The sequence below is a fragment of the Dermacentor albipictus genome, chromosome 7 (assembly GCF_038994185.2).
Source record: "Dermacentor albipictus isolate Rhodes 1998 colony chromosome 7, USDA_Dalb.pri_finalv2, whole genome shotgun sequence".
Taxonomy (NCBI): domain Eukaryota; kingdom Metazoa; phylum Arthropoda; class Arachnida; order Ixodida; family Ixodidae; genus Dermacentor; species Dermacentor albipictus.
In genome coordinates, this window is record NC_091827.1 from 11532807 (window position 1) to 11551514 (window position 18708).

At 44.6% G+C, this 18708-nt stretch overlaps 1 protein-coding gene across 11 annotated transcripts in view; it reads right to left on the reverse strand.

Moving 5' to 3' along the window:
- Positions 1-18708, reverse strand: part of LOC135904403 (uncharacterized transmembrane protein DDB_G0289901-like) — a 127360-nt gene that overhangs the window by 96394 nt on the left and 12258 nt on the right. For 9 of the 11 annotated variants that reach the window (XM_065435185.1, XM_065435181.2, XM_065435183.1 and 6 more), the window contains exons 5-9: positions 11883-11930; positions 10451-10498; positions 7770-7817; positions 4870-4917; positions 3845-3892 (exon numbers count right to left, since the gene is read on the reverse strand). In XM_065435185.1, coding sequence (XP_065291257.1) covers positions 3845-3892; positions 4870-4917; positions 7770-7817; positions 10451-10498; positions 11883-11930 — 240 coding nt within the window. Of the gene's footprint in view, positions 1-3844; positions 3893-4869; positions 4918-7769; positions 7818-10450; positions 10499-11882; positions 11931-13214; positions 13233-18708 lie in introns of those variants that run through there. The other 2 variants (XM_065435190.1, XM_065435189.1) reach the window with 1 other exon arrangement.

Genomic DNA, 18708 nt, shown 5'->3' on the forward strand with positions numbered 1-18708 from the left:
AAGCAGTCAAATCAATTAAGTTCTTGGAAGTCATTTTGTCACATGATTTAACCTGGTTTACGCATGTCACTAACATAGTAGGATCTGCGAACAAAATACAAGGTTTACTATAACGTAGCTTAGGGCATGCTCCTCATTCCTTAAAGTTGCTGTCTTATAAACCCCTTGCCATACCAAAGCTCGAATATGCGGCTGCCATTTCAAACCTGTATGAAATATACATTATAAATACTTGCAGGAGTACCTAATCACGCAGCCCGGCTTATTCATTCGTCTTATTAGTACCATACCAGTGTATTCTCATTAACAACAGAATCAGCCCTATCCACGCTTTCACATCGTCGCCAGATTGAGTCTTCAGCCCTGTTACGTAAGTTGTCTTACAGTGTCAGTGAGCGTGCGAGCTTTATAAACCCAACGAGCGCCCATATCGCATCACATCGGCCATATCCTTCAGGTCACGTGGCTAAGCACCCACACTGTTATATTTCCGCCGCCTTCTTTCCAAGTGCAACCTCAGATTGGAATGACCTTCCTACAGTCTTGCCCCTATCACCTGCCCTCGACCGTTTTTCCTAATGTAAGATAGCCTGTCGCGTTAATAAGATGTGGTTAATGTTGGTAATTATTTAGCAAGGAGATGCAGGGTTGGTGAAGTCACTCTGCCGCGAAGGAAGCTAGCGATGGCCTGCTTAAAGCCGTTGACCACTACACGGATGTCCGGATTTACTATGGCGAGAGCTGTGGCTGCTTCTTCCGCAGCTTCCGATTTGGGCCTCGAGATGATTGCTGAGGCAGAGATTTGCACCGAGCCGATCACCGCGCAGACTACGAAGTAAGAGTAGCTAAAAGAGAAAGGATAACGAGCCGCGTCCGCGTAAAGCACGACCGGGAGGCCATTGTAGCAATCGGGCAGAGAGTCTGTGCGAGCCCCACGACTGGCTTCGTGCATCCCTGCGAGTGTATTCTAAGGAAGCGGTTTGGCAAGGATCTTGGCCCTCACCCGAGGTGGAGGGGACGCGTTCTCGTGATAGCGGGGCCATGCTGTATGCCCAGTTTGGTAGGAAAAGGTTGCTCAATTTCTCAAGTAAATACCAATACGGACGACTTTTTAGCACTGATAAGCGACCTATAAAACCTAAAGTCTGCTATTCATAAAATTGAACAGTCAGTTCAATTTTTGTCAGATAAATATTGCAGCTTGCTGAAACAGGCTGCTGCTCGCGGCGCGTCTGAGGCGACATTGTCGTACAGGTTTCTGCGCTTGAGGCTCAGGTATTTTTGCAATTGGAGCGGCAAGTTGGGCTAGTTGGTGGAAGGTCATCTCGTAATACGGGCGTGATATTCAGTTCAGCGTGAAAATTCAGTTGCAAGTCTGTCCTGTCCACACCTAGTTCTGTTGACCTTCTGTTTACAGCGCAGTAAACCCTTTATTACAACATGTCCTTGCAATGTTCCTCATTTCAGAAACTGCATGCTGATTTGAATGACTCGGTGCAATGCCTGCCTATTCAATTCCTTAATGAATGGTATTCCGGTTACCCCAGAAGAGAATCTTGCTGAAATGATGACTCACTTTCCTTCTAGGTTCAGAATCGAACTTTTATGGCGAATCAGTTAGCTGCTGTGCACTGCCTTCTCGTGCCAGGTAAGAAAGTTTCAGCAATCACCAGGTTTGCTTCGGCGGTGGTTCCTTATAAATGGCTGTGTAACCATGAATATTTTCTTTCTCATGTGTTATTTGTTATGCCATCAAGACCACAAAGCTTGTGTTAGAACATGTTGCGTTAGTAAGGTAAACATTTTGTTCTTAAAAGTTAACGTGGGGAAACCGGGAGGTTTTCTGTATAGCTCGTGCACAAGCAAAAGATAATGGGGTTAAGCTTGTTTGTGTTAGAGATGGCGATGTACTTCGTCGTAAAATGAAGGTGACGCGGCAGTTCACATGACTTTCCAGTGTGATCTGACGTGCTGGTTTTCTGGGCAACATATCGGAATCGGTATGCTGGGCATGATGAAATCCTACGCTATTCAAATCATGGACTTTTTCATCGAGGGGCATTCCAGCTTCTAACTGTATTGATGATGTTACCATGCTGTATGGGAATATAAATAGCTTAAGAGCACATCGAGGTAAATGAGTTTCTTTAATTACGACTGCTGTAACTTATGCAGCCTTAGTGCTATCCGTTACAAATATACCAGACAACATTACACATTTGTCTCTAATTAGTGGACACGAAGGCTACTTCATTACCCGGCAAGGAAGTAAAAGAGGAAATATAGCTCTCTTTGCTATGAACTGCTTTATTCGTTCAGCTCTTAACTCTAACTTCTTGGCCATGCATATTTCCAATGCGTGTGTCTGAGTGGTCGTTACATCTATTAAATGACCGCCAAATGAAAGTGTAAGCAGAATCTTCAGAGGAACTCCGGCCTGTCTCTTCCTTGTCGAGTGCTTGGTTGTCGCGTGCCGTTTGCTTGATTAGAGTTATGAACATTGCTTTGTTCAAATATAAGCAGGAAATGGTCGACAATTGCCTCAACATCCTCGCTGTGATGCTGCTACAATTAATTAACCTACGTGTGTTAAATTTCTCCGTGACTCCTTATTTTAATCTTCCTTTGATCACGTGAAGGTATGTAGCCTATTCTTACAGATGTAAGTGCTTTTATTGTTGAACAGAAAATGAGATACGATATTTTTATTTCAATTTATTATCTTCAGAAGGATCAGGTAACTCTCGCAAATGTTTATTTTGTTTTGTGTAGTTCTTTTGAGATTCAGAATGCCTTATCTACTAAACAACATCAATTTATTAGTGGTGGGGGTGCTCCACAAGCTTTGTGGAAAGCGAGGGAAGCAAGGAAACACTGCACTGCATACTAACGAAACGGTGTGTCCGATTCACTAGAGAACATACACTTTTCCAAGCTATTGCCTGCCATCACCAACACTCAACCATCCCCTTAATACAGTCTTTATAGCGCTTACTTTCATAATACGAATATTTTTCAGAAATTGCTGTTAGTGTTCTTTTACGAGCCTTGAGCCATTGTGTCATAGCTTCACAGATTGTTCAACTGCGCTTCTCCCTTTTTTTCATTTTTTATTCACCTTGCCTCTTGTCTGCACTCTTCCTTTCAAGATTGTTATATTTATTCCTTGTTTCATGCCGATTTTCCGCGGCCATCTTTTTATATACGCGTGCGCCAGCACTCAGACTTCAAGCTTGTTCCTGGGCACGGTAAATATATGATTGATTGATTGATTGATTATTACTGTAATCTGGCTTAGAGAAATGCTGGTGTTCAAAGTTGGTGAGAGCATTACATGGTGAGTGGTGGAGATCAGCCAGAGAAAAAGCATTCGAGAGAAAAAGCAAAGCACAGAAAAGAAGTGAACGGGATTGTCAAACGCTTTAGTAGATTTACGAGATAAAGAGAATCCCCAATTGCACCATTGACACACGTACACAGCTCATACTGGCTAGCTGATTATTTCTTGCCAGTCCGATTGAAATTGGACGCCAATAGCTACGTTAATCGTTTTAACAATAGCCATCATCATCCTTCGTGTTCTAGCACGTCGTCATCCCGATTCTGAAAGACCTCTTGAGTTAAGTTTCCTTTCTATGATAAGACTTCTAGGGTGCATGTTCATTCTAGTCGATACCGCACGAAACTGTCCACCGCAAAATAAATACCATTGTTTCTTTAATTATAGAAAACGGTTGTATTCAAGTTCATAAAAACCTCTGCAATGAGTGCAAAATGCTTTAGCGGTATTTATTTATTTGTAGTGACAATGGTCGTTGCCTTGAGTGGAGAAAGCGGTACTTACTTGAGCCTCCTGAGCTACCCAATCCAGCTCCAGAAGAGCCACCGTAGCCTGAAATGAAGAAGGCACATTCGATAGTGTGCATTCAGGCATGCACCTTAATGGTAATGCCAGAACTCAATGGACTTCTAGAAGTTGTAGTAGTAAGTGAATTAACTAAATACTTTGTCGCTGAACAATATAATTAGAAGTTTGCCTGATCATGGCCACTGGGAAACGCTAGGTTACAAAACTCGATTATGGTTGTGTACGTGTAAGGTCTGAGCAATGAAAAATGCTGGGAAAAATACCGAGATGGAGGTGAGAGGGAAATGTTCTGAAGGTAGAAAAATTTCGCCGTAATATATACGATGTCTCTTTACTTTGGAAAGCATAGATACATCGTATTCGTCACGCAGAACCAGAGTTTAAGCTACACAACCGACTTTCGTAAGTTATCATATTGAGCGGCGAATGCAACAAAATTAGGTGCGCCCTTCTCCCCTATGCGTTGAACACCAATGGTAGCAGCGCCTTTCTTTCGCTGTGCATGTTTCCACACACGCGTTGATTAGGGTGAGCTCTCGGTGCAAGTTACCGCCTAAATATACAAAGACGGGTACATGATGATTATTACGACCTAAAGATGTGCATCTAAATGCAGGAAAGAGGAGTAACTCGTAAGTAAACTTCAGCACTTTCTTCTCGCGCGGAAATTGGACCAAATGCAGGAAGCGTTCCAACAGTGAAAACTAATTTTCTAGTTCCTGCATGCTTGTCTTCACCCACTCACCAAACTATTCTCGCATCAAGTGTTGAAACCGTCGTTAGTTCGAAAGCAGCACTAGAAAAAAAACGACATATGTGGCCCCCTTTGGCACTGAGAAGCGATCTCGCACAGGTTAGAAAATAAGACGTACATGTCCCACAGTTCAAAACAAGGTTCAACTGATACTCAAGCATAACTTTAAGTGCACATTGGTTATAGCAATATTTATTTAACTGGGATGACAGCGTGTCTCGCCATAAGCGGGCAGACCACTACTCACCTGAGCTACCCCAGGTACTCGACGCTAATCCAGCAGAGGCACCGTGGCCTGAAATAGGAAAGAGAATTTCGCTCTTCTTTACATGTTCCGTGCGACTGAGAAACAGGGATGCACCAAGCAGAAAGAAAGGCACAGGGGTCAACCAGGTAGGTATCCTACTACCCTGGCTACAGCTATAACACACAAATCTTCTCCCAACCTCTCGAAGTGTCATCTTCATAGGCTTGATCCATCCTTAACGCTACAAGTGCCATAAAACGTTTCCTGCTCTGAAGCGACAGTATTGTGCCACCTCTGGTTGAGGGTGACATTTACAAAGGCCTACTCGTTCCGCATTTGAATGGGACATGCGCCCACGTGCGACTCCTGTAGAACCATAGAAACGATTCAACACATCTTATGTATATGTCACCACTACGACGTCGAGCGTGAAGCTCTCCACTCAGCATTGAACAAGCTGAACTCTAGGCCATTTTCGGAAATGAAGATCCTTGGACCATGGCCGTACGCGTCGATGTGTCATCGACGCGTCGATGTGATGTACGCGTCAAGTCGACAGGTGTTGGCAACCATGTGTAGACTCGGTGCGAACCTTCTAATGTGCGCGAAACTGGGCTCTGTGTATCTCCTCTCTGTCTCTCTCTCTCTTCATCCCCATACCCCTTCCTTCAGTGCAGGGTAGCAAACCGGACGGGCGTCTGGTTAATTTTTCTGCCTCTGTGTTTCTCTCTCCATATACGACATACGTATTTGTTTTATCTTTTTATTTGTACAAATTGCTTCTCATGACACCCCGACATTGCAGGTGTGAGTACGAAAGTGTACAATAAGCTAGACCGAACGACTAGGAATGTATAAGGAATTGATATTGTATAAGAATTGCCATGGTGTAATTCGATGTCTACAATGTTGCTCGTTTTCCTAGCATACCAAGTTACAGTCCACACGATAATTATTACGCATAAAAAAGGCAACTCAGCAGTGGTTGATGTCAACGCGATAAAAAGCCTTCTTGGGCACATTAATGTACCATGTGGCTCGGTTTATCTTTCGCTGACCAAGGCCACACTTCCGATATCGGTTTTCGGTGCGCGCATTTTCAAGGAGCACATCTGGGTTTAATTTCGGCATTTCTGCGCTAAATGCGCCTTATTACGGTTCAAAGCGTAGCTCTACTGAAACTTGGAAGATCTTTTGTTTTTGTCCCAAGCTTCATTTTGACGCATTATTGGTTTTCTTAGGTTGACTAGAAGGTATCAGATCGGCTTATTTTGGGGAAAGTCAGAATGTGGCGGCCAGATGGCTAGGTTTCACGAACTTCAACTGAACCCGAATTTACTAAAGAAGAACCTGTCTTCAAAAATACGTGGCCCTCGTGTAGTAGATAGAATACCAGGCTCGCCAAAGAAAAGAAATGAGTACGCACACTGTCATTAACGAGAAGAATGTTTTTATGTTTCTTTGTAGTACTGTGTCCCTTCATAAACATCACTAAACTTCGATTTTAGTGACCTAATTAGGCATCGGTAACAGCACTTACACGAGCTATTTGAGTAAATTGAATCTTCTCTAGTTATGCCACCATGACAACAAAAGTTCGGCAGCACGTTGCACTCCTCTAACGCGTCAAGGCGAAAGCCTGCTGCGCATGTGGTAGTGCATTAAGTTACGCCAACATAGGGATCACCCTTCTTGCAGGACATAACGAGCCGCAGTGTGTGAGAGAGAGAGAGAGATAAAGAGGAAAGGCAGGAAGGTTAGCGAGATATCATTCCCCGGTTTGCTACCCTACACTGGGGATGGGAAATAGGGGTTAGGAAGAGGACAGAGAGGAAAACGTTAAAAAAACACGCATACACTGAGGCACACACACACACCAGGCGTTCCAGTTAAAGACGTTCAATACTCCTCGGATACAGTAAACCTATGGCACTGGAAGTCCACCTCGAAGTCCACATCTAATGCGCTACCTAAAGGTTCTTTCGTTCTTTCTTTCGTTCTCTCTTTCTTTGCGCCTTTCTTTCTTAGTTATTTCTTTCATTTGCACTTTCTCTTGCTTCTTTTTTCGTTCTTTCTTTCTTTCGTTTCATCATTCATATTCAACCATTGCATCATTGCCTGCATACGGGGTTGTGAGCCATTCGTGATGATGATCCTCTTTTTCTCACTGGACTGGACGCCGCTTTTTTCGGCTATGAGTTATGGCAACGAGCCACTTAGGGCTCGCGCCTTAAATATTCTGCGGTTATGCTGCGTATCTATTGCACATATTTAATAATATATGCCAGAGATTTTGGGAAGAGCTCACGAGGCATAAAATCATAGCGCATTGAAATAATTAGCGGAAATACATCGAAGTCTACTAAGTACCGGCAAACCCAGGGTGCAGAATAGATAATCGGGTCACTTTATTTTGAAATGGGGGTTGGGGCGGTTCATGTGTCAGTGTAAAATTTCTGGGGAAAGCCCATGAAATGTGCAAGGTTATGTACAATATTATTTGTAATATATAAATGCATGACCGTGTGTGTTGGGGGGGCTGCGGCGGTGAGGGTGCTTACAGTTCAATTTACGGTGGCTGTTACGTACCAATGTCAGTTGCACTTAGCGCTTCTAAGAGGCAGTGTCCAGTGAAGTGCAGAACAACATTTTTCAATGTGGTGAAAGCTGTTTAAATCATAGTTCTAGTAGCTCAAAGGTGTGTGACGTAAGGCTAACGCATTTCTATCGCATGTGCTGCTAAATCACCACAGAGTATTTCTTACAGTTCCTAAAATAGTGGATAGGCAAAGTGCGAGCTTTAACTTTCCTCCCCTCTACAATTGCCTGAATGTAGGCGCGTATTATTACAAATAAACCGCCTAGGTTTTCATTCTACATGCACTGAATGCCGCATTCACCTGAGATACTCGCAGAACCCGCCGTTCCCCCAAGAGATCCACCAAAGCCTGCAGCAAAGAAAGAAAATTATTTGTGGGCTGCACATATACTGCAAATAATAAAGTATTTGTCGGAGCTGCGTCTGTGCCTTCTTCACACGGATGTCCCGTCGTTTTCCGTAGCTTTAACTTACCAAATAATACAGGATAACTGTTAGAGAGCATGCTAGTTTCGAGATGTACTGACGCGTACTGAGAGCTGTTCAAGTAGTTAAGGGTAAATGGAACCGAACTAGAGATGATCCAAACAATACGCCACCGGCTACTTCATTTGACTCATAGGAAACAACATAAATTTCCGTTATAAACAAACAAATTATTTTAGTTTTCGAATTAAGTTTCCAATTTATGCGCGCTCCTTATCCGTGTCCTAGAATCAATGTTTTCTGCTACAGCAATGGTGTGTACCAAAATTGCGCTGATACAAGGTGTCTTGTAATCTTTCTGCTATGACTTTCTAGCTAACTTTCTTGTGTAGCATACCTTCTGTTGTAACAATTTTCGAAGAACCTGGACTTCCTAGCGCCTCATACCCAGAGTTTGAGAAGGCGTTTGTTGCGTGCAGCATAACCTCTAATTTTCTAGTTATCTCTTCTATGAATGCCAGAATCCATGTCAGCATGTCTTAAATACTATCTTACCGACCGTTCCCATTGTGTGATTATAATTGTTAAATCCTCATCAGTCGGAGATGTAGTATATAGTGCACTCTAGAGCTTAGGTTTAGGGACTCTGTTGTTTTTCATTTTCACTAATAATTTTCCAGTTAGCCTCAAGTCAACAGTTCCACTTTGTGCCGATGACTGTATTCTGTATTATCCGGTGAAATGTATTAGTGACATTGTTGTATTGTGGTCCCACCTCGGAGAAGTGTCGCCTTGGTGTGTTGACCGGCAAATTAATCTTAACATAGCAAAATTTTTCCACGTACGATTAACCAATAAGAAAAAAATTGCTAAGCATAAGTTTTCAAATCTCAGCCATTGGAAGCGACTGATGAAGTTAAATGCGTCGGCATAACATTCACTTCCACATTAAAATAGGCATGCCACATTGATAGAAATGCTTACAAGGTTTCTAAGTTCCTGCGCATGTTTTCAAATAAATTTAAATATGCACCGAAAAAGTTCGGAAAAAAAAACTTGCATTTGAGGAACATTGGACCGATCTTTCAATACGTTTGTATTGCGTGGGACCCCTTTAGAGCAGTATTAAGAGGTACATTAGAAAGGAAACAGATGGAGGTTTGTGATCAGCAATCATGATTTCGCCATAAGGAACTCGCAGCTTCCCGACATTGAACTGGAAACAACTCTCGTCTCGTCAAAGGCTGCAAAAGCTTAAGCTTTTCTTCAGCATTTATAATGAGCAAACCAGAAATATAAAAGTAGCTACAATGAACAACCATTATATGTCAGCAGAGCGTGACCATATAAAAAAGTATTGAGTATAGAGGACACTTCGATATATGCAAATTTTCAGTTTTTATTAATAATGTTAGTGCTAGGATTAAGCTCCCTGCGGAGCTATTTTTGGTGCCTCGGTTCACTAGTGCATTTGAGTGTGTTAAAACACCGTGTATATATTTCTACTCTATTTTTTATCCTAGATCTATGAAGTAGATGCTCTCGCTTTACTTTTTTTCGCTTGTTCCTATGTGCCAACGTGTTTTAATTTCTTTCATGCTGAATATATCTGCTACTGCTTGTCGATATTTGTACTTATTGGGATCCGCTTGTCGTTTTCTTCTTCTTTTTTAGTTTTGTATCCGCCTACAACGATGCCCCCACGCGATATGAGGACTTCAAATAAATAAATAAATAAATAAATAAATAAATAAATAAATAAATAAATAAATAAGGATTTGCGGACATGTACACGTCGCGCCACCTTTCGGCTGCAGCCGCGTGCCCCACCACAACCTAAACGGCGAAGGGACAAATTCATATGTCGCGAACACATATTAGTTATCGAGAATGACTCGAGCTCCCTTGGAATACTTCGGTGACATTGCAGCAAGCGTGCCACAAGGCACATATGTTCCCAGTATGCGAGAGAGTCTGCAGATCCGTATTTCAAACGGCAAGGAAGTGTGCAGCCCCAACCACGCCAACGGCACATAGGGAAATAAGATTTTGCGCATCCGTGATGGCTCATATATACTCGTCTTCCAAGGGTGCTTAGGAAGGTCGGGTAATATCACGGCAACGAATTTACAGCAGGATCGAAATTTAACGCTACGCTCAATGCCATTGCGACGCCTGAACATGGCAGCACAGTTGCTTGTGACAAAGGGACGCGGCTAAGAATAGCACAGTATTGAGTCATGTGGTCGCGCAACCAGTTTGCGTTATTGCGGTCCTGCACACTTATTCTTGCGTAATTTTATTAACCAAGAAATAGGTCAAGCAGCGAGGATTGCTTCCTGTTCCGAACGGCCAGCGCGCATATAAAGCGCCTATGTGCGGTAAGGAAAAAAAAGAATTTTTGTTTCTTTGTTGCTAGAAATACAAAATTTGTGACAAACGTGTTGCTTTACCTTTGTCACTAAGCACCTTTATAGGCGCACATGTTCCAAAACTGCGTTTTTAAGGCGTATCAGTACTACAGTCGCTATTTTACGCAGTCACAGATGCTCTTACCTGAGCCGCCCGAAGCACCCAGCGATGCTCCACTACCGCCGCCATAACCTGTAATAAGTGTACAGATGGCGCATATTTAAGCGCAGTATAGTTAAGACATAGTGGGAAATCGCGGCAGGCATCAAGAAGTGAATCGTCTTTTACACCAACTGTTTAGTATCGGGGAAACGTAAGAGGTGGACGGGTGAGTCGCAGAAGCTGGTAAAAAAAGAAGAGCATAGATATCGCCCCTAATATGTTCAGGGTAGGCTGCGATGGGGGCTTAAAATCACGGACACTGCATTCCAGCAACAACCACCGAGTAAAGAATACTCCCCCCCCCCCCCTCCCCCTGCCTCTTCTGAAGAAAACGTGGGTTTAGTTTGCTTTCGTTATAAATTCGGTGGCGTCACAATTTATTGTTGAATGTGCGTTTTCATATGGATGACTTGATAAGGGCTAATATTCTAAAGTTTTGTTCATTCAAAAATTAGGAATTCTTTCGAAGCAGTAGTGTAGTGGAAGCCGTACTGATCATAACGGCAGGAGTGCTGCTGCTGCCGTTGGGGAAGAATCTCGAACATGAAATTGCATTGGTACTGTGGACCTGCTGCTAAGCCCTGCCAAGCGGAATGACTTTAAGCTAAACTTTTGGACCTCTACTCATCTAGCGGAAAGGTCAGTGCTGCGATCAGCCTGATGGTAAGGGCGACGATCACTGACGAAAGCTCGCTGCATAGTAAAACCCTCCTACACCTGCGAAGGCACAAGAAGCTTCTCTCGGTTGAAGCGCTCTGTTACCGTGTTTGAATTTCGTTAAACCTTTTATTAAGGTTTACTTATATAGGTCCGCTCAAACGAATGAGGGAGTACGTTAGCTGAAGAGAGGGAGAGGGAGAAAGAGGAAACAATACATTATTTGTTCAGGGAGGCAAATGAGACAAAAATAGCCACGTCTAGGGTCTCGCAAGCGGTATTTTGTCAGCGCTGAGCTGATGAAATCTGATTCTGGCTGGACAATGGGTTAGGGGTTCGGGGGTCATAAATGTTCGATTTGGGATTTGTAGTGCCCCATTATACCTGTGTCAGCGGCGTCAAGCGTTAAGGAATGCTGAAAATACAAGGAGCCGTTCTAAGTTTGCTTATTCGATTCGATAATTCAATGGCAAATGGCGTGAAGTCAACATTCGCGAATTTGACCTACGGATGATGGTTAAGATACTTCAACTCTAGTGTTTGCGCGAAGGATAGGATTATACTGACAAACGTTGGCAACAGGACAGGGACATAAATATGGTTTCGTGTAAGAATGAATTGAATTTCGACTTGATTGCTTCGAAAAAAAAAACTTGTATTCAAAATTATTTGGAGCACTATTAGGAGTGTGCAAATAATAAAAGTGGTTACTTATCGGACTAGCACTGATAGTTGCCTTAAGAAAGAAAGCACTTACTTGAACCGCCCCAGGTACCCGACTCTCCTCCAAGAGAGCCACCCAGACCTGAAAAATGAAAGACATATTAAATATATTCAAACATATTCAATCTACTACTATATTAAAAAGTGCAGCGTCGAATTGCGCACACAAGGTAACTTCGGTTTTCACCTGCACATCAAGCAACGTAGTCTACTTTCTAGAATGTGCCACTTGTAGCAAAAAATACATAGGTGAGACTGGACAACAAATTCATACAAGACTCAACGGTCACCACGCGGACAAAAAACACAATTTACCTAAAGCAGTAGCCAGCCACTTTAATGAACATGGTGATGAACCATGAACCATTGATAAAATTGTTGTGGCAGTCTAGCAGTTAGTGTTAAAATGCTAGGTAAAAGCTTCGAGCTAAGAGCGAAGCACGAGTCTTAGGTAGATATACAGGCTCATAAGAACGTTGACAAAACCAGAAGCACCCGAACATCAAATAAGAAAAGTTCCCGCTCGGAAGAGGTGCTTGAATTCTGCTGAAAAAGAAAAGCTGTAAATCCACACATTTACCTGCTGCAACATTTGCAATGCTCACTTGTGCTTCACTACCGCAAGAAATTGTGTGATAGAGGTTTAAGCTGGAAGCAATTAGGAAGCGCACGCAACAGGTTCTGTTCCCTGAAGGTACATATGAACACATCGGTCCCAGGAAGAAAGAAATGAGCTATAAAAATATGTTTTTGAAACGTGTTCTATTATTGTTTAGAAGACCCGAATAAAGAAAAAGAATCGATGTATTGATAATTTTTCGGGTCGTTTGCTTTTGCACCTCTGAGGGTTAGAGCTAAGCGCACAAGGGATGCTATGCATATCACCAGTCTGCTCGTCATGCGTAATAGTGATCACTGCTATGGTTACTTTCTTAGGTCGGTATCACGGATACTGACAAGCGCCTTTCGCTCCCTCTGACACAGGAATGTAATCTGTAGCAGCGTGTTCGGTTGCTGGACTCGTGTGGAAGTGCGCTTGCCATAAATGGACTCTAGCGGGGGGCAACAAAGTCAGTTTTTAAGTTCATGCTATCCGCTAGGAGCAGCTGGCTCCTTTCTCAGGAAACGTATTCAGCTAGCAAGTGTTGCACTCATACTGAATTAGGTGTAGAAACCTGTTCGTTTATTTTTTTTCAAACTGCGTCAGATGTGGTTACAAATGAGTAGAAGTGAGGTTCGTTGGATTTCTTATTGTCATAGCTTTTATTTGCTGCTCAACAATAGGCTATCGAATTTGGAAGGAGTATCGGTCAATTCCATAATCTGGACAAATTTTGTTTTGCGGAGAAGCGGCAGCACCACTCACCTGAACCACCAGTCATACCCGGAAGGACTTCTCAGACTATGGGAAGCCCGAAGGGGGCTCACAAAAAGGTGGAAAAGACAGAAATACAACAGAAAGCTCAAGCTAAAGATCGCGGAAATCACGAAAAAAGCTGAAGAATACGCAGCGCAGCTAGCGAAGCAAAATTGGCAACAATTTAGTGACTCTCTAAACGGAACCTTGAGCACTGCAAAAACATGGCGTGTACTGAAGGCACTCCTCGATCCGGCAAAATCAAAGACCGAAAACAACAAAGTCATATACCGACTGGTGCACCAGTACGAGGGAACAGATTCGGAACTATTGGACAAAGTACGCAAAAAGTGCTACGGCGACGGTGACCCAGCAGCCTACACAGAGCGCTACAAAGGAGAAGAAAATGGAAGGCTGGATAGACCCATCACCCGGGAAGAGGTGTACGCGGCGATAAGAAGCGCAACAAAGAACACAGCCGCAGGTGCGGACAAGATCAAAAACGCGCTCATCCGCAACCTCGGAGACGAGCTAGTCGAAAAGCTAACCGAATATCTCAATGGACACTGGCAAGCGGGAACAGTACCAGAAGAATGGAAACACGCGGAAGTCATCATGATCCCGAAACCAGGCAAGAAACTTCAAGTGGAAAACCTCAGACCAATCTCTCTTACATCATGTCTAGGCAAGATCTATGAGAGAGTGGTTACGAGGAGGCTACAAAATCATATGGAAGAAAACGAGCTGTACCCCCACAGCATGTTTGGTTTCAGAGCCAGGCCCTCGACCCAAGATGTACTGCTGCAAATCAGAGAAGAGGTACTGAGCAATATCCCGCTCAACGGAGAGCACATCATCATGGCACTGGACGTCAAAGGCGCCTTTGACAACGTAAGCCACGAAGCCATCCTGACAGGACTAGACAACCTAAATTGCGGCATGAAAATACACAGCTACGTCAAGGCATTTTTGTCCAACAGAACAGCAACAATTGGCCTGGGCGAGCTGAGATCCGAAAAGTTCACCACCCCAAACAAAGGCACACCGCAGGGATCGGTCATCTCACCCATCCTGTTCAATGTTGCTATGATTGGACTGGCCCAACAACTAGACCAAATCGACGGCGTACGCCACGCCATATACGCCGACGATATCACTGTATGGGTCACCAAAGGCTCACTCAGGGAAAAGGAAGAAAGATTACAAGAAGCTGCGACATGCGTAGAGAAATATGTCAAGGCAAGAGGCCTAGCCTGCTCAACGGAGAAGTCCGAGCTCCTAAGAGTATGGCGAGGCAAGAAGAATCGCACCGTCCCAGAGGAAGTAAACATGAAGTTGAACATCCACCTCGAGGGACAGCCAATCCCGGAGAAGACGCTCATCAGGATATTAGGAATGTGGATACAATCGAACCAACGATGTACCCACACCCTAACACTACTTAAAACTGCAGCCAACCAAGTGGCCCGCATGATAACGCGGGTCTCACGGAAAAGACACGGCATGAAGGAAGCAGACACACTCAAACTGGTCAGAAGCCTGGTGGTCAGTAGAGTGACGTATAGCCTCCCGTACTACCACTGTACGAAGCACGAAATGCAACAAGCGGACGCAATCCTGAGGAAAGCCCTCAAGACGGCGCTCCACCTACCGCAGTCAACATCGACCGACAAACTCCTGGCCCTGGGGCTACACAACAGTCTCGAGGAGCTCCAAGAAGCGCAGATAATCGCGCAAATGCAAAGACTAAGGCTATCGGCAACGGGCAGAAGACTCCTGAGTAGATACGGCGGTGAAGCTACCATAAAGGAGACACAAAGCACGGAGACGATACCGGACGAATACAGAAACACCATCAAAGTAGCACCGATACCCAGCAATATGGACCCGAACCTACACATGGCACGAAAACAAGCAAGGGCAGAGTATGTACAAAGAACACTGGCAACTAGACATGACACAGTGTACGTAGACGCCGCTACCTACACTCAGGACAAAAACCACAAGAAAAGCAAAGTCGCAACGGTGATCAACTCGGACTTAAAAGAAATCACCAGCGCATCAATTCGGAACTGTACGGTAGTTGAGGCCGAAGAGGCAGCCGTGGCTCTAGCGGCAGCGGAGGGCTACCGATGCAACAGGTCCTTAACCATACTCACAGATTCACAAGCAGCATGCCGCAACTACCTAAACGGCAGAATCAGCCACAGCGCGCTCCGCATCCTCCGCTCAAGTGGCAAAACCGTCAACAACCAGGCCAAACACACGATAGTTTGGGTGCCGGGACATACCGACATTACGGGAAATCAGGAGGCCGATAGGATAGCTCGAGGGCACGCAACAAACCGAGCATCCAACATTCCCGAGCCCACTGAGGAACCCGAGCCGGTAGCCCAAAGCTATTCAGAGATACTCAATTACTACAGAGGCATCAGACGAAAATACCCACCACCTCACAAACAACTAAACAGAGAAGACGCCGTAGCATGGCGACAGCTACAAACGGGAACATTCCCGTGCCTAAACATGCTCAGCAAGATCTACCCCACGCAGTACGAGAGCAAGTGCCCATGGTGTGGAGACAAACCAACCCTATATCATACCACATGGGCTTGCCAGAAAACAGAAGGGCTAGCCATAATAAAAAACCCGAGTGCGGAACAGTGGGAGAGGATGCTATCCAGCGACACCCTGAAAGTCCAACAAGGACTAGCAAGGCGTGCACGCAGGGCAGCTACCCTCAGCGGAGCCCTGGACTAGGGGAACCGACCCTGGAGAGAAGATGGAAGACTCCATCTGATGCCGCAAAAATCACTGCAAAATAGAGAAAATAAACGTTTTTCATCATCATCCCATAGTCACGCCACTGAAGGCACCAGAGCCATGACCTAAAACAGGACATAAAGAAAGAAAGCCATCTCGTTTGCACGCCGTTCAGCCAAAACTTGTTGTGAAATGGAAGCGAAAAAGAAACGCTAAAAAAGCTTAAACATTCTGAGTAGCCACTGTTTTCGGACGTTAGACTTCATAACTCAACAAAATACAGATGAAACGCGGAAGTTGGTATCTGTGTGGCATGTATATTTCTTGAAATGGTTAATTAAATGCTACATAAGTAATTTAAATGCGTAATATGCTCTCTATTTCTGTCCCATGCAATGTGCAATGTTGTGCCATGTTTAAGCTTCCCCACGGCACGCTTCACAACTGTATAGTTGTGAAACTCATTTAAGATTTCTGTTCGTGCATTACACAGCTGACAAGCCACGCCAAAATTCTAACGCGAATTCAGGCTGAGGTGCGCAGATAAAATTCAATGCAGTAATTTTGCGAAGGCGATGGTGATATTTTATGTATGTCGAAAGAATAATGTGAAGTTGAGGCGTATGCACTTGGAAGTGGCGACACATGTTGTAAATACGTATACTAATGTGTAATATAAATCTATACAGTACGCATTCCCATTCACATGCACAGTCGCTATACTGAGAGCTCCAAGAATGTAGTAGCCTAAGGATGAGAACATTTAGAAAATGAAAGAAGCATTTGAATATTATGAGATATTTCACTAAGATGTCTCTGCTTAGATAACTACGAGCCGACGTTATATGTGATTATTTTAAGTTGAAATTGATTGCATTGGTATGGAGAAGAGAGATGCGCCCACTGGCACCACTCCTGCGAGATACTGAACAAGCAGCAGTAGCCAAACGAAGGAAAGAAAGCCTCACTTTTGAAAGCATCGTTCAATAGTCAATCTGCGCTTCCTAGGAGGAAAGTACTCTATTATGTAACGGACTGAATAAGGGTGAATGTGAATATAAACATTTCGATTTCAAAAAAAATATTGTTTCGATATCTCAACCTGATATAACTAGTTCTGGTATAATTTCGCACCCTTATTGGCCTCCTTTCGGCGAGACGTGTGCAAATTTCACCCAAGCAAACAGGACCTCGTGTCTTCAACGCAATTGCCTTGCATCCAGGTTTAATAAAACGAAAAGATATCGAGCTTCTTCGCCTCTCACTATCTCGGAGGGACATCACCATGATTCTTTGTCAACGATGGCAGCAAACCATTAAGAGATTTCCGAGTTGATTACTGGTCAGAACCGAGACTTCATTAACAGGCAAATATGAAGATAGAGAACCTTCGTCCTGCAGTGGAGATATAATAGGATGATGATGATTATCATTACGATGACCAAGACAGAGAACTCGACGACCAGGATAGTAATAAGGGATGAAGGATCATTGCTTTTTCTGGTGCCTTGCACTGCAGCACATTGATGGTGGGTACAATCACTCCTTTTAGAGCGCAGCTCTTTGGCGGCCGTTCCCACGTTTTGCGGCGCCGTTGGCCTCACCGTAACCAAGGTCATCCTCCCCGCACTGCTTTAGCTGCGCGCGCTTCTGCTGCCATCTCTCTCGCGCGCGGCGCGAGTCTTGCTCTCCCCTTGTCCTCCAAAGCCGCATCACGTTCTCGCCTATCCTCTCGCCCCCATCCTCCACGCAGCGCCGTTTCGGTGACTCTCGCCGCTGCCGTCTCCTCCGCCCTCGCCTTCCCTACTCCCACTGTCGCGACACTGCCGCCGTGCCGGCGGCGGGCGCTCCTTGCCGCCTCGTGCGTGATCCACAGCTCCCCGCTCCTCCGTCTCCGCGTCGAGTGGCTGTACGGCTCTCAGCCGCGTCTCTTGCTTCCCCGTTTGCGAGGCGAGTTCCTAAGTTGAATTTGTCGTTGCTGGCAGTGCTTGCGCATGGTTTTCCTTCGTCCGCCTCCACTCCCGCTCTATACCGCCCCTTACCTGGCGCACTGCCGTTGCGGTGACTCGAAAGACAGTTATAGCGCTTTGTCCCCTTAATTGTACTTCCGATCTCAAGCTAGTGCGGCCGCATTAAGGCCTGTCTTTCAGTGATTGGGTGTGTGACTCCGATGCCCCTCTTCTCCACCCGTTTACTCATCCCAGCTCAGAAGAAACAACAAATAATAATTGCTAATCTCCCTCCCCCCTTTCCACGGCAGTGACCCACTGTAAGATGGCGCAATCGCGTGTCGCGGAAGCGCTGGCTCGATAGCGCTGGATCGCGGTGTGTGCTGTCCGATCCGAAACGCAGAACCGCTTACCGTTCGGCACTGCGTGTTCCGTATACGGTTACCTGTTGCTGAAATAAGGCAACCGCTGCGCTCAAAGATCGCATTACTAAGAAGCGTAATCGTTGACCAATTTTATTTTCCTAACACTCACTTTTATAGCAAAACCACTGTCTTTCTAATTCTGCAACTTTCTGTCTCATTTTACAATTTCATTCTAATTCATGTCTACATTATACTACCATTAAATCAGTTCCTACTTCTAGTTCATGTATAAGCGTCAGGGGAAAGAGTGCATCTCCTCGCGTAATCAGGCTGTTTACTTTTGCAGTGACATGTGACACTTCTGGGGAAAGCGTCAATTAGCCCTCAAGAGACGCTGTAAAAAATATTATCACGGCAAACTGAAGG